This window comes from Mastigoproctus giganteus, chromosome 6, assembly GCF_048544385.1.
Source record: "Mastigoproctus giganteus isolate SK-2022 chromosome 6, ASM4854438v1, whole genome shotgun sequence".
NCBI classification, from domain to species: Eukaryota; Metazoa; Arthropoda; class Arachnida; order Uropygi; family Thelyphonidae; genus Mastigoproctus; species Mastigoproctus giganteus.
Window position 1 is genome coordinate 54,688,463 of NC_143580.1, and position 15,959 is coordinate 54,704,421.

Here is a 15,959-nt window from a genome sequence, read left to right on the forward strand (position 1 = left end):
GCAAAGGTTAGAAGTTTATCTAAATTTAAGGAAGGATTGGATAAATAACTGAAATGGGACAAGATCAATAATGTAAAGGAGGAGATGAGCAGTTAAATGAACAGAACACTATTACATGTGTTGGAACACAAATCAAAACATGGAGTTCTACTTGGGCCTTTATTATGGCAACCTGATCAAAAATCTTAAAAATGTCAGGAGAAACTGTTTGAGTTTCTCCAACTTTATTGTGGCATTTGTCTACAGACAAGCCCAGACATCAGTGGGTATCCATATTGGCAACTGTTAATCAGATGGAATGTTTCAAAACAGTACTGATGATTCATGAATTCCTTCATCACCCTATAAACAGTTGAGGTAAGCAGAACTGGTCAACAATTGAAAGGCAACGATTTGTTTCCTCCCCACCTCACAAGGCTAAATATGAAGATTCTCATGGGGAAAAAAAAAAAAAAAAAAATTAAAAGATTGAGGTGATACAAAATGAGAATTAACTCTGCTGGGACAGTTTTACACTGACCAATCAGACTGCTGAAATTTGCTACACTTGACTCACAAGTGTAACCTGAATGTCAGCCCCATCTGCATTTTAGACTTCTATGTGGCATTTTTAGGTATTATCATAGGAAAATTCCCATAAAACCTTCCTGTAATAATCCCTATTTTTTTTTTTTTTTTTTTTTTTTTTTTTTTTTAAATCTTGAACATGATAGATTATTGAAACTTATGAGTTTCAGATGAAGAGTAAGTGAATAACCACTAACTTCAGACTGAAATTTCTATATATTGATTTTCAAGTAAGTACTGTATAAGAAAATTTAGAGTTAATATAATATAATTTAATTACAATTAATATAATTTGGAGTTCACATGATCACACTGTTCTGGAAAAATGAGGTAGAATTATAAATGCTAATCAACTCTTTACACAAGTACATACGTAAATTATGTTTGTGAAGGTTGCTTCAAATGAAGTGTCTGTTAATGTACAAACTGTTTTGGAATTTTTTGTATGGGCTGCCATCTCTTATCTTTGTTTCCAAATAATTGTAGACAGTTTATAACAGATCACAGCTTTGAAAATTTGAGTTAATTGCACCCTTTTGTACACCCAAATCAGACAACTGATTTGGGTTTACAAAAAAATCATCAAACAACAAGGGCTACCTCACTGTTGTAGTATATCTTCTACTGTATAACTGCTTATGCATCACTTGATTCAGTTTTATCGATTTCAGCTTTTATACACCAATGAGGTTTTTAAATAGCATTTCCAGACAATTAAGACACCCACTTTTTAGGAGGCAAATTTTGGGAAATAATATTTTTTGCATATATTTAAAAACACAGATTCAAATGTGCTTACTAAACAAAATGAAATTGTGGGACACAGCTTTTAATTAGAACAACAAAAAATTGTCATCATTACTGTCACATTTGTCACTATTAATGTTATGGTCTGAACTTTCACTTTTTTTCAAAAAATGTATTCAGCAAAGGAAGGGCACCAATTCCACATTACTTGAAAGATGGCATCTCTCACACATCTTGTGAAATTGGTCACTTCATTCATCCTTCTGGAATCAAATTGTGATTTGGTGCCAACATCCACTTGGTCCACTTGTCACATGTGAATTCTTTAAAGCCTTTGTTAATTGAGATGTTCAATAATTGCAGTTAGCCAAGGCCTCTTGGAATTGTAGCTAATTTTGTGTTTAATTTAGCAACCATCCTTATTGCTGCCTCCACCACACGTGATTAGAACTGGACAAATATTAAGTAACATTCCCTAAAGGAAATCTGGATGATTTTAACACACTTTCTCTTGGCACAGCTAGGGATAACACCATCACTGCATGCAGTAATATACTTTTAGACCATAAGACAAGCAGATTAGGTATTGTGGTTCTATCGAGTGGCCACCAAGATCACCATATTTAATCCCCAGGGATGTATTAGTACTAGCCGAATAGTACAAGGAAGCCACAGGCTTCTAATGCGCCGGCCATATAAAAAAAATAAGAAACAACAAATTATTCACTTCCCTCCTCACGAAGGTAAGTACCCAGTTGGCCTTTGAATTTCTTCAAACTGTTAGCCTCAACTACCTATGAAGGCAACCTATTCCAGTAATAAAATGACTCCCTAGCTAAAAGAAAACTCCCTACAATCTAGTCTAAATTTCTTCCCCTGTAATTTGAATTTAGGCTCCTAGTTCTGGAATTCTTTATAACAGTGACAATTCTACATTCATTCATTTTACTAACCCCTCTCAGAGCCTTATAAACCTCAATCAGGTCCTTTCTGAAGTGCCTGATTGCCAAGCTCTAACCCACATAATCAGTCTTTCCTCCTATGATTACCCTTTTGTTGATCTTACCATGTGAGTTGCCTGTCTTTGGACCCCTTCAAGAAGCTCAGTCTTTTTTCAGATGATATCTCCATACTTGGACAGTGTATTCCAAATGCAGTCTTACAACTGTCTTATGCAGTGGGATTATGACCTCTATCTCTACAGAATAATGTTCGATAAATTATCAATAGGATTGAAGATTTATCAAACATTATCATATCGTTATTGATAAATCATCAATAAATGGCTTTCCTGGCCACCTGTTTACACTGCCCAGAAAACTTCACATCTGCTCATATCATATCTCCCAGATACCTTTCTTCCTCTACCATTTTTAGTTCATCCCAGCAAAGTGTATAATTTATTTTGGGCTACTGTTCCCCACGTGTAAGACCTTGCATTTTGCTGCATTAAAACTTAGCTGCCATTTGTCTGCCCATTCTTCAAGCTTGTTCAAGTCATCCCGAAGGAGTGCTGTTTGGCACTGATCATAACCGACTCTACGAAACTTTACATTGTCTGCAAATTGACATTTCACCTTCTATCTCTTTGTCAATGTTATTTATGAATATCAGAAACAACAATGATCCAAGAAACGATACCAGGAGGACCCACTTCTGATATTACACCAATCTGAAGAATATCCATTAATCACAACCCTCTACCTTCTGCCTGCAGCTGCCCAGTAATCCATCTTTGAATCTTTCCAGTAATCCCAACATGTTCCAGCTTATACAGTAACCTCTCAAGAGGGACTGAATCAATTTTTTTGCTAAAATCCAAATAAACTATGTTGAAATTGTTCCCTACATCTAGCTCGTGAGTAACTGTGTCAAAATAGCTTGCTAGGTTAGTTGAACATAATTTTCCCTTAACAAAAAAAAAAAAAAAAAAAAGCATGTTGCATGTTCTTCAGAATGCCATTTCTATCTAAATGTCCTTGGATTTCACTCTTATTCATTACCACTTAAGATTTTCCCTACCACTGAATTCAGACTAATTGGTCTGTAGTTACCAACTTCACTCTTATAACTGCCTTTATGTACTGTGATATGCTGGCACTTCTCCAGTCCAAAAGAATTTCTGCTGAGCCCAAAGATGCTCTCATAATTAACCTTGATAACTCAATACACACTCTGGCAGCCTCACTCAAAATTACTGGATATATGCCATCAACACTAAGAGCCTTACTTGACTTCATGCTTGAAAGTTTTCCTAATAAACAGTCATCCGCAATTTCAAAATCACTAATTTCATATGGCTCAGCCTCATGTGCACAGCATCTTCTCAGCACGAGGGTCTTTCATCAGTAAAGACTGATGTAAAGTACCTATTCAATTCATCCACAACATCAGCTGGGTTATCTAAGACTTTCTCACACCCAGTATACAAGAGTCTGATCTGATTTGCTCTCTTCTTCATTGTATTCAAAAAAATTCCTTTACCCTCATTTGCTCTCTTTAGGCAGTGCTTTCTCATAGACAGCCCTGGCCTGCTTAACCTTATGTGTAGTACTATTACAGATCAACTTGTAACTGTTGTAGGCCTCAATATTTTTTGTAGCTCTGACTATACCATGCCATCTTTTTCTGCTCTATTAGACTGGCCAACTCTGCATTCATGGCTTGTGATTTTTGCTTTAAAAAGGTAGTTCATAATTCAAATGTATTTGCCCTCCCACTGAAATCCACCCAATCAATAGCAAATAACACCTTAAATGGTCAAAGTCCTCTTCTGAAATTAAAACTAGTGACTTTGCCTTTAACTACTGCAACATCTTTCTTCATCTTCCAACCAATGAAAGTGTGATCACTACTTGCTAATGGTTCTTATACTTTAAGCCCTGCGATGTCATCTGGTTTATGAGTAATGAGGTCAAGAATATTCTCACCCCTAGTATTTTCTCTAACATGCAGGCACAAATAATAATCATCTAGTTTATTTTCATGGGTGTTAAATATTTTAAAAGACCATGTCTATTCCAAGAACCTAAAAACAGTGATAACTGAAAAATTTGCCAAAACTGATCATGTCTATTTTTGAAAAATGTGCCAAAAAAGACTGCTTTCATACACTAAGAATAAAGGACAAGTTTAACATATCTTTTTTTTTTTTTTTTTTATATAGCCATAAATTTTTGGGTTTGTTAAATAATAAACAGTGGTTTATAGTTTTTAAATATTAGTATGCTTTAAGCATACTAATATTTAATTTAAAACCATATGATTCCTCACATTTTAAAATTATTATTATTAATAATAACTTATTATTAATAATAATAATTTTAAAATTATTATTATTATATTAGTAGTGTTTATTTTAAGCCATCAAATTTTGTTTGAGAAATTTTATTATTGCATTTAATTTTAACATTTTTTCTTTCCCTTGAAATTTCTGTAAGCAAAGAAAAGAGATAAAGGGAAGTTTACCTTTTACCATATATTCATGTCTTTAAAGGTTGGCTGGAGCTAAGAGGAAGAACCGTCCCCTCCTCATATGGCTCGGCCTCACTCTTACCCCCACCTAGACTATTCTACAACTGGATTACTATAAATCTCTGAATGTTTGTTTGCAAACTGCTCATGTCCTATTATTAGTTTATCAAATAAAAACCATCATTTGGCCAAGGTGAAGAACCATAATACTCCACATCCTTAGAAAAAAAGAATCCTTCAACCTGACAAACAATGGGAATCAAAGTCACCATGACAGCCATTCTACCACGATGCAAAAATCAGCTATACACAATCTGTCAATTTATAAGTTTACAAGCCTGTAATGTTTCAAACCTTCAACAATAAAAGCAGGTAAATGAATAAATGCTATTATAGGTTCGCAATTGTAGTTGTACTGTAATGGCATTGAATAGTGCTGACTATTCATTTATCCAAGGGATATTAAAAAATTCATAATATTCATAAAATTTATAAATGTGCATGCATGCACACACTTTTAAATGTATATATCATACTTACTGTCCCTCTTTAAAAAAATCTTTTAAGGTATTGCTGAAGCGTTTAGAAAATTTCACAAATTCCCTTTTTCTCTGGTCCAATGCCTATTTTGCATAAAAAAAAAAAAAGTTCAAAAAATTAGATTCACTACATCATAATTATGTTTCAACAATAAATTTTTTATATGAAAGCAAATAAATATTTTTACTTAACAATATTATGCTAATATATACAAGAGCTGTTCAAGAAAAATTAATTTTTCCACAAAAAAAAAAAACTGCGTGTGTGTACCCTTTTCGCATGAAAGATGTTTTATTTTATGTGAAAACATCTTTGACGAAAACCAACACCATTTAAATTTTTTAAATTGAACAGCTAGAACCAAAGTTGACTGATATAACATTTTATGCTCACGGCTGCTACTTACTTTACTGAATCAACGTTAGTGACTAAGTTAGCATCATTACCATGATTTAGTAAGTGACATCATTTCTGTCTTACACTTTCATTACCAACAGTTTTTACTACAGTCCGAAATATTTAGTATGAATGATTTTGATAGTATGAACCAGAGAAATATTAGTATGAACAATGTAATGTTTTATACTCATACCCGCTACTTACTCTACTGAATCAATGTTAGCAACTGAATTAGTATCATTAGCATCATTTAGGAAGTGACGTCATTTCAGTCTTGCATTTTCATTACCTCCTGTGGAACCACGTGCTGAGAACCACGAGCCTGCTGATATTTAAGGATGTGCTGAAAAAGGAAGCAGATGCCTCTGAAAGCTACGGTGTTTTAGCACTTTTATCATCCTGTTTCATCTAAATTGTTTTATTGTAAATAATTCTTTGCAATTTAAATTCACATTATATTGTACAATCAGTTTTTTTATTGGAATTTTATTTTATTTTATTTACAACATTATTTACAACATCGGTTAGTGTATTGTGTAATTATTATGAGTATGAATATTCCCAACCCCAGAGGCCTATTTGAAGAATTTTCATTACCAATCGTTTTACTTCAGTCTGAAAAATTTAGTAGGTGCCGCCAAAGATGCTTTCACATCAAAAATGGTTGCTTCTGAAAACCCACCACTGTTGATACAGTTAACACTGACTCACTTTACAAAGCAGCAGTCTTCACATGACTGTGCCTCTCCAAACAAGTAACAAATGGCAAACCCACTACCTACATAGTAAGTTTTTCATTTGTCACTGATTTGGAGAGGTCCAGGTTCAAATCCCATCATTGACTAAAGAAGTTAGTCCTTTCGATCAGGGCTGTAATTAGTTTATCTCAAGGGGAGGGAGCAGGATTTTCTCTGTGAATTATTTCAGAATTTGTTTTCAGCTTGTACAACATGCAAATGATCCCACTAAACACTTTTACAGAGATAACAATCAATAAACCAAATCCACTCATGCACTACAACTCCCCACCCCCAAACAACACACTAACTTCATGCTTAAACTGGTGCCAATACAATTACAAATTAAATATATATTTAATTCATGATTGTATTGGAGCAACTGCAATGGACTGCTTTCAATTGCATCCTAAATTTCTTAAGGATGTGAACACATGCAGTTCTAAAAAGTTTTGCATGTGATTGCAGAAAACAATGACAAACTTTTGAGCGTCATTACTTAACACTGACAATTTGCTACAATCAACTGCTTTTTTCTGGTTAAAATAATGCCAATAACCACTTGAAAAACAGCCAGAGACCTAGATTGCAAAAATCTAAATCTTCTATATATTATGCAGCAAGAAGCCATCATTCGGATTACTAATGTTCTGTGCCGAACTCTGGTATGATGCATCAATAAGAAATGACATGTGAAAAATATCAACTAATTCCAGTATCCTCTACAATCACATTCTAAAAAGTTCCTTTTTCTGACATTAAAATACAAGGAACTACACTAGTATATACTAATATTTTGTCCCTGAGGTTCAATCACAGACATCCTTCCTGCAATAACAGTAATGGCTGCTATTCAAGAGTCTCAAAAACTGATGAGGTTGATATTCCAGTCTTATTTATGAGTAAAGTGCCTATTCAATTCATCCACAACATCAGCTGGGTTATCTAAGACTTTCTCACACCCAGTATACAAGAGTCTGATCTGATTTGCTCTCTTCTTCATTGTATTCAAAAAAAATTCCTTTACCCTCATTTGCTCTCTTTAGGCAGTGCTTTCTCATAGACAGCCCTGGCCTGCTTAACCTTATGTGTAGTACTATTACAGATCAACTTGTAACTGTTGTAGGCCTCAATATTTTTTGTAGCTCTGACTATACCATGCCATCTTTTTCTGCTCTATTAGACTGGCCAACTCTGCATTCATGGCTTGTGATTTTTGCTTTAAAAGGTAGTTCATAATTCAAATGTATTTGCCCTCCCACTGAAATCCACCCAATCAATAGCAAATAACACCTTAAATGGTCAAAGTCCTCTTCTGAAATTAAAACTAGTGACTTTGCCTTTAACTACTTATGTGTAGTTAAAGGCAAAGTCACTAGTATATTTCCAAATTTTGGAAAAATCCAGTCACTTTGCAACAAACAACCAAATCCTCAGCTTGCACCTTCATGATGTAGGACTGTTAATAACTCTGGTTATACCCAATGTACAAGGTCAAAGACATGGGGTATAACCAGACTGTACTTAGTATCTGAAGATGACCACTCAAGTATAGAGCAACATAGGCAGAGGCTGGTGTGATGTGCACACTACAGAGAAAAGGCTGCCTGTCTATGTCACCAGATAGCACTAGGTGACATAACTCTAATCACCTGGTACAATATCATTCCTTTGTTTACTGGGTTTGAAGAGTTGAAAACCACGTTCAGTCTCCTAAGAAAAACCCTGACACCTCCTATCTCTTCTATCATGCAATACACATCATGCCATTTGAGGTTATGACAAGCATCATCCTTCTTTATCTAATATCCTTTGCAGTTCAAGAGTATAGCTTAAAAACAGTTTTCATGGGCTGGCCACTAGTCACCTGGTCTGCACCTACTGGTAACTCTCCAGAAAGAATCCATATCAGCTACTGGGTAATCTCACTGCCTCTACTCTGCCAGCAAGTGACTGGAGGGAGTCTGAAGATCTGACTTCAGACTCCCTCTAGTCAATTCATGATGGTAGGAGTGAGGGGCACTGCCAAGGAAATATTATGTCAATAATATTTCCTTGGCAGTGCATCAATGCATCATGAATAGTCAAGCTAATGGAACAAGCTTATCTGCAGAAAGATCCAAACCTAAAATCTTTCTAAATTTACAAATATACATGATCCCAGTTCCAATCTGCTAGATCCGACTTATTTTTTCTGACAGAATCTTAATGATCAGTTGCTTTAACTACTCATCTTAACTATCCTAATTATTCCCTCTGATTCCTTTTGCCTCAAAGGTAGTACTTATGTAATGTCCATTCTGATATTATTTCTCATCAGAATTCTTCTAATCTGGAATCTCCACTGGCTTAAAATCTCTTTATCCTATTCTGTTAAATTCATCTGTCACTTCTATCATTCTCCCAACTCTATGAATTACTCAGAACTTTTGATTTTCTTACTTTCTTTTAAACTCTACTTCCTCCAAGTGAGACTTTTCCAAAAGTGAAGTAATTTTCTCCAGCTGGTAGATATGTTGAAACTTTTGCTATTACTAATAGCCTTACTCAACTTTTCATTTACCTAATAGAATACTATGCATCTTTCAATGTATACAGTTAATGTTAATAGTCCTCGCTATGCACCTCAGATCACAACTTGACAATGATAGTCTCTTCTCCAATGGGGCCTTTCTCTTTCACTATACTGTTATAGTGTCTTTTGGCACTATAACAGTGTAAAACTGGTTAATCAAGTGATTTCTGTTTCTCTTTTCCTTCATTTGAAGGCAGATATGAAGTTCTCTGAGCAGTGCAGATGGGCTGCAAGGGTAGCTCATGGAGTATTGTCAATGATATACAGGAATTTTTCCAGCAGGGATAAGGAGGTGATTATTCCATTGTATAAGGCAATGGTCAGGCCACACCTAGAGTACTGTATACAGGTCTGGAGGCCTCATTTCAAGAAGGATGTAGAGCTGCTGGAACGAGTACAGAGAAGGGCAACAAGATTAGTGAATGGAACAAAGGGGTGCTCTTACGAAGAAAGGCTTAAGTTTTGCAAATTACAGTGTCTGGAGACTAGGCACCAGCGAGGTGATCTGATAGAGGTGTATAAAGCCTTGAATGGTTTAAGCATGCACAATGCTGATGGGATTCTTCCTCTAGCTCAGAAAAATCACCTGAGAGGGCATAAATCCAAATTGAGGAAAGACAGATGTAGGATAGACGTGCAGAAATTTGCCTTTAGCCAGCGGGTGGTTGGTTGGTGGAACAGACTCCCATCCCTTGTGGTGGAGGTTGATAGCCTAAATAAGTTTAAGGCTCAGCTGGACAGGTATTTTGAACGAACAGAGGGGTGAAGTGGAAGTGGGTTTTTTTTTTTTTTTTTTTTTTGGCTGATGCTGCATAAGCTTGCTTTCTTGCATCAAATGCCTCTACTAATGCTAATTTGATTACTACTTAAATCTTTTGTTCATAACACTTGTTTATGATCATGTCAGGAAAATTATTTTTGTTGGGATGAATTTTTTTATTCCTCATTTCATCATAAAATTCCACCCTTTACCAATATCTTGCTTTTCTAACAAATGTGCCAGGGCTGTTCAAGATAAGAATGTGACATATCGCAACTGGTTTAAATCCAAAATCTTCAGCTTCATTTTTTGCCTATGCCAGGTTCACAAGTATTTAAAAAGTTATTAACCAATCTAAATTGGATTTTTCAGCAAGCTAAGAACAGGAAACTTGCTCCTTGCCAAAACTGTAATCAAGCCTTCTTGTCTCTGCCCAAAGCTACTGGCTGCAACTTTTGTCCATCTACACTTCCACCTCTGTTAAAACCTGATGATTCTATCACATCCTCAACTAATGATAAAGCTACTTATTAGCATCCTACTTTTCCTCTAAGTTTTGCACTGACAATCTTACCTCCTACCATACAAAATGCACTGCATTCAGTGTCTGCTGTGGTGTTCTGATAGAAGAACATTAGAAGAATTCCAAACAACCTTGATGCAAAGAAGTTTCCAGATCCTAATGGCAAAAAAAGGTGATACACCTCTCCTTTTCAATTATCATTCCATTGCACTTATCTCTACTCTTTCCCTAAGTAATGGAGAAATCCACTGACCACCAACTTTTATAGACCTAGAAACTTTCCATCTGATCAATAATCACCAATATTCTGCCAGTTAATCCATTGGTGACATCTCTGCTTGTGTTACTCATCTTTAGACAAATTTAATGGAAAAGTTTGGCAAAACTCAAACAGGTGCTCAAAATTTCAAAGGCTTTTGACCGTGTTTCGCATAAAGGTCTTTTAAACAAGCTTCCATTTTACAGTTTTGTCTTATTTTTTTTGTAAACAAGTAGCCGGCTTTCTCTCTCTGGCTCTCACAGTGGAAGACAAATGTCCATTCTCCAACTTCTCAACTAATGCCGGTGTACTTCCCAAGGTTCGGTTTTTTCTCCGACTCTTTTCCTCTTGTGTATTAATGCTCTTCCACTATATTGAAAATTGATCAATATTTTTTATGACAGCACACTAGATTCTGCATTCCAGTTGAAATACCATTGCTCTGTACAAACTGCTTCAATGACTGAATATTCAATGCTGATCCCTTAAATGTTGATCCCCAAGTAAATTCTTCAATGGAGCAGAGAATATTTATTTAAATTTTTCTGAAACTCAGTGCTGTATTATTTCTCACAAAAAAAGGGCCTGTTGTTTCCATGCTCATCTTCAAACAGTATTCAGATTTCTAATTATTACTGAAATGACCAGAAATCTATGTGGCATATATCTTTATTGTAAATCAGCTTGACCTTCTATTCTCTCTAAGCATAACACATAATACTGCTTCCTCTGCAATGACAACAAAAAAAAAGAACTGGTTTTCCCTTTACACTCTCAGCATTTTTCTTCTAAGCAGCTACTGACTCTGTACAAATTGTAAATCTGCCTTATCATGGAATATTGTTCCCACATTTAGGGTAGTGCTCCTAAGAAGCTACTAAATGCTATACAAAAGAGAGTAATCAGGTTAATTGATGACTTCTCTTACAAAGAAAGACTTTACAGTCACACAGGTGTGTTTCTGTTGTATGCCTTTTCTGTAGACAGTTCCATGGGCACTGTTTTAAATTTACATCTATGATCCTACCTCTCTCTTCCAAACTAGTGAGAACACATGCTTCAACTATTCAAAACTCATTCCCTGACCCAGCTCACAGAACTAACTTTCCTCTTCCTCATTTATCCATGTATTTTTAGAACTATTTTCCTTCATGTATATTTCCTAAAAATTACATTATACAGAAATTCATGTCTAATGTTAACAATCCTGTCTTCTCAGCCTTCAATCTAAACACGGTATTAAAATACTACAGCATATACCTTTCATGTTTAGGAGTATATATATAAAAAAATAAAGAAAAAAAGAAAAATAAACTCTTGAAAACAATGTCTTAATGCTTTGGTTACTTGGCAATGTTTATATTTGAAGTAAATAATTTGAACTTCCTTCAGTATTTACAAGAACAAAAACCAACCTAAAATGAAATCAGAATAAACACCTTTCTTCAATAAATGATTCCATTGATATATGGAATAAATTTTGGCATAGTAAAAAACTCAAACTAAAAAAAGTTCAGGAACAATACTGACAGCTAAATAATTAAATTCACAAGTCAGTGGAATGTACTGATATCTTTTCTAATATATTCTGTTCACACTTTGGCATGACAATGCACATCAGAGGAGTTTACACTACTTCTAGTCATTTAATAAGAATATTATCATTAACTATATTTTGTAGCAATGCAGGTTCAAAATAGTCAACTCAAACTTGTATACTACTGTACTTTTGTGTTGCCCACTTTGTTAACACCAGGCCTTCTTAGTTTACAAGAGTAGTCATTTTGGCAAGAATATTATCAATAGCCATATTATGCAGTCATACTAATTGAAACCATGCTCAACTCAAACACATGTGCTACTGTACTTCACGTTGACCACTTGGCTATATCAAGCCTTATCTAAATTTCCAAAGAATTCTGAAGGATTACGACGTTAAGCAAATTTAATGCAATAAGGTAAATTAAAACATGTGCAATGCAATGGGGAAAATTATGTTACTAAATTGTGTGAGGAGGGGGGGGAACCTAAATGGGTCCCCAAGAAAAATTTGTTTTATATCATATAATCACATGTTGGGGCTTTGTAAAAGCTACCAATTTAGAATGTTGGCAGTACTCCCCCCACACAAAATGCATCACTGACAATGCACATCATTAATACATAATTATGATACATAATGTTATTTTTTTAAATTACACTGAACTTCACAGGTGACCCCTACTTAAAGCTGATAATTCGTTCCAGAAAAACAGAACACTAAGTAAATCAGCGCTAAGCAAGCACTGTATTCCCTTAAAGTAACATATGCATTTGTGAGTTGCAGTCTATGCCATAGGATATTTCCTAATAAATAATATAACAGCTGCCTTTCCCACTGCTAAAATTAATTCTTTATTTTTTATAATTGTTCTTACAATTGAACCTGCCAGTCCTAAATTATTGTGCACACATCCACTTGTTGCTGACCAGAAGATTCGCTTCAAAACGTCTAAGTTAATTTCCAAACTGTCTTTTTCTTACTTTTGTAGTCTTTGTACCGCATCCAGATGTTGCTTTTTCATTCTTATCCACCATTATTAACTATTTGAAAATGTAACTGTGTTGCATTAATCATGATACAATGTTCGAGTAAACTGTAAGTTACGGACAATGTTTAACACTGTACTGAGTGATGACTAGACTTTGGATAAATGCATATAAAGCAAATATTACAAACAATGCTGCATATTCCTTAACTTGATAATTTTTTCAAATGTTGAGCTAGGAACTACTTAACAAGTCACTGTACTGCAATTAAATTAGCATGGGAGAGAATTTCACTGAGCGTTGGAAAATTTCTCAAGTCGGTGTGGGAAACATTTAATGCTGTTTTGCTATTCATTCTCATACTATTGACTACATCAAACAAAACATTTTCATTAGTAAAACAGCATTATAGTGAGATATGGGTTATAATATAAGAACAGCGTTACAGCGAATCGGCATAAAGCAAATTGCATTGTAACGAGGACCTACTGTATTCAAAATTTCATTCTGGGATATTTTATTATGAAATAAAATTCACGTGTGCTAAGCTCACATTACCCGCCTAATTTATTTTAATTATAATGTAAAAATATCAGGGAAACAATGTGTGTGCTAAACCTGTGGATTTATTTATCTTACTCTGAGCATTATTGAGAACCAAGATTATGCGAGTCACGTACTTGAAAAACATTACACAAATGTGCATTTGGTGGGGGGAGGGGGAGGAATGGACTTAGTCTAAGAATGGCTTTCAGTCAAAGGTGGAAGGTGATGCTGTTTTAGAGTTTTTGCCAATACACTGGTAATAGTGCACCAGTTTATATGGAATATCAGATCCTGTGGCTTTTGGCATGTATATTATCTGTAGAAATGTGCATTTACGGGCCTATCTGCATGTTGCATAAGTTGAAAATCTTGGAATCACTCAATGGGGGAACCCTGATCCCTGTGCCTAAGATTAGTACACTACAGCCTTTACTGAAAAAGGCTGAAGAAAACCTAAAATATCCAACAGGATTTGAACCCACATCTCTCCAACTGAGTAACAAGTTATACTTAGAACCTGCTATACTAACATGGAGGACACAGAATGCAAGATATGCTGGGATAAGTACAATGAATTCAGAGAAAAACAGTTTAAAAGGATTGTAGCATCACTGTGATCCTTTTAAACTCCTTTGTTTGATATAAAATAATATAACTAGAATAAAACACATTACTTTATAAATATAAAGCTTGCTTTCTTGAATCATATGCCTCTACTAATGCTAATATTATTCTCTGTCTTACTTGAACAGCTCACCTGAAAAGGAAAGGTTACCTGCTTTCCAGTGGGGGATGGTATATAGCCAGACACTTCATTCACAGCATCCAGAAGCTTTTTTATGGCACTTGCTATTTCTCTGTCATAAAGAAATTTCAGCTGCACTGAGAACATTGAAAATGATTATTTAAATACTGACATAATTTAAACTGCAATTAACATGATTATAGGAAATAACAGATTCAAGCAATATGAACAATTATTGGTATATGTTGTCAACAGCTTGGCAAAGCAGGTATAAAATATGTTGAAATTAAACATAATTTTAAACTAATTCAAGGTTAACCCAACAGTAGTACTGCCCAGTTTCATAACACAAGTGGTACTGGATAGTCTGACACACACCAAACTTTAACCTTAATATTTGAAATGAGAATTTTAAATAGTGCTTATATGACAGTTGTATAATTTTACAGCTAAAGCTAAAATTTTGTACTGTCTGTTAACTCATTAAAATTTTTTTTTAGCAAAAGCTTATTTCCCAGGAGGTGAGTACTAAGAAATAACCTTTTGCTAAAAAAAATTTTAATAGTGCTTATATTTCACTTATGATCCTTTACCAGTAGATTGCATGATTATTGTTTTTTTTGTTTTTAAACAATAATTCAAAATTTTTAAATGCTGTTTTTTTTTGACCACTAGGAGCATTCATTAGTTTTAATGAAACAAATTTATCAATTATGTTTAAAATCTTAAAAATGTGTGGGTACCATAAAACAGAAATTTGAAACTATCAAACAATGCCAAATTTAAATTTATGGTAATATTTATTGCATGAAACTTTGGAATTATTCCAACAAAATATTTATATAATATTTAAGGAAATTAACATTTTACAATGAAAAAATATATAATAACTTATTATTCCTGTCCTATAATATGCACTAAATATTTATAAACACGAAATAGACTTAACCAGCCTTCCAACAATAGTGGCAGGATCACTTTTTGTGAAATAAGGCCCTTCAGGTTGCTATCCAATATAAACTTTTAACTTCACTGTGTGTAAACTTCTAACTTCACTGTGTTAAAAGGAGAGATTGTTTCTACAAGGATGGGTTGCAATACACTTAAATAGAAGGGATGCAAGAATATTTACTGATGCTATCGAGGCAGTGTCAGGTGGGTCAGAAAACTGCTAGCTTGGGGGATTCGCAGACTAATAGATTAACAGTAGCCACAAGCTTCAGTGAAAGTGATTCTTGCACTGCTTCTATAGGAATGAGCAGCAGCCTCAAAAGCAAAGTGCTGGGATTTCCAGAACTGCTGGAGGTTATCATGGAACAAGTAAATACACGGGCTATGTTAGGATAACTAAGAGCAAGAATAGATGCATGTATACTTGCATGTACACCAATGGTAGGAGTATAGTAAATAAATTTGATGAATTTGAGGTGCTGGTGAAGACATCGAAGGTGGACAACGTTGGGATATCAGAGATGTGGAGTCACACAGAGATAAGGAATGCAGAGTTGGAATTTGGGGAGTACAATGTGTACAGACAGGATAGAAAGGATAGAATAGA

At 34.6% G+C, this 15,959-nt stretch overlaps 1 protein-coding gene across 1 annotated transcript in view; it reads right to left on the reverse strand.

The window, feature by feature from the left end:
• The window catches only part of Ccm3 (programmed cell death protein 10 Ccm3), a 78,657-nt gene that overhangs the window by 938 nt on the left and 61,760 nt on the right, over positions 1 to 15,959 (reverse strand). Inside the window, exons 5-6 of the mRNA XM_090375147.1 lie at positions 14,432 to 14,513; positions 5,329 to 5,411 (exon numbers count right to left, since the gene is read on the reverse strand). Of these exons, the coding sequence (XP_090231273.1) occupies positions 5,329 to 5,411; positions 14,432 to 14,513 (165 nt within the window). The remainder of the gene's footprint in view (positions 1 to 5,328; positions 5,412 to 14,431; positions 14,514 to 15,959) is intronic.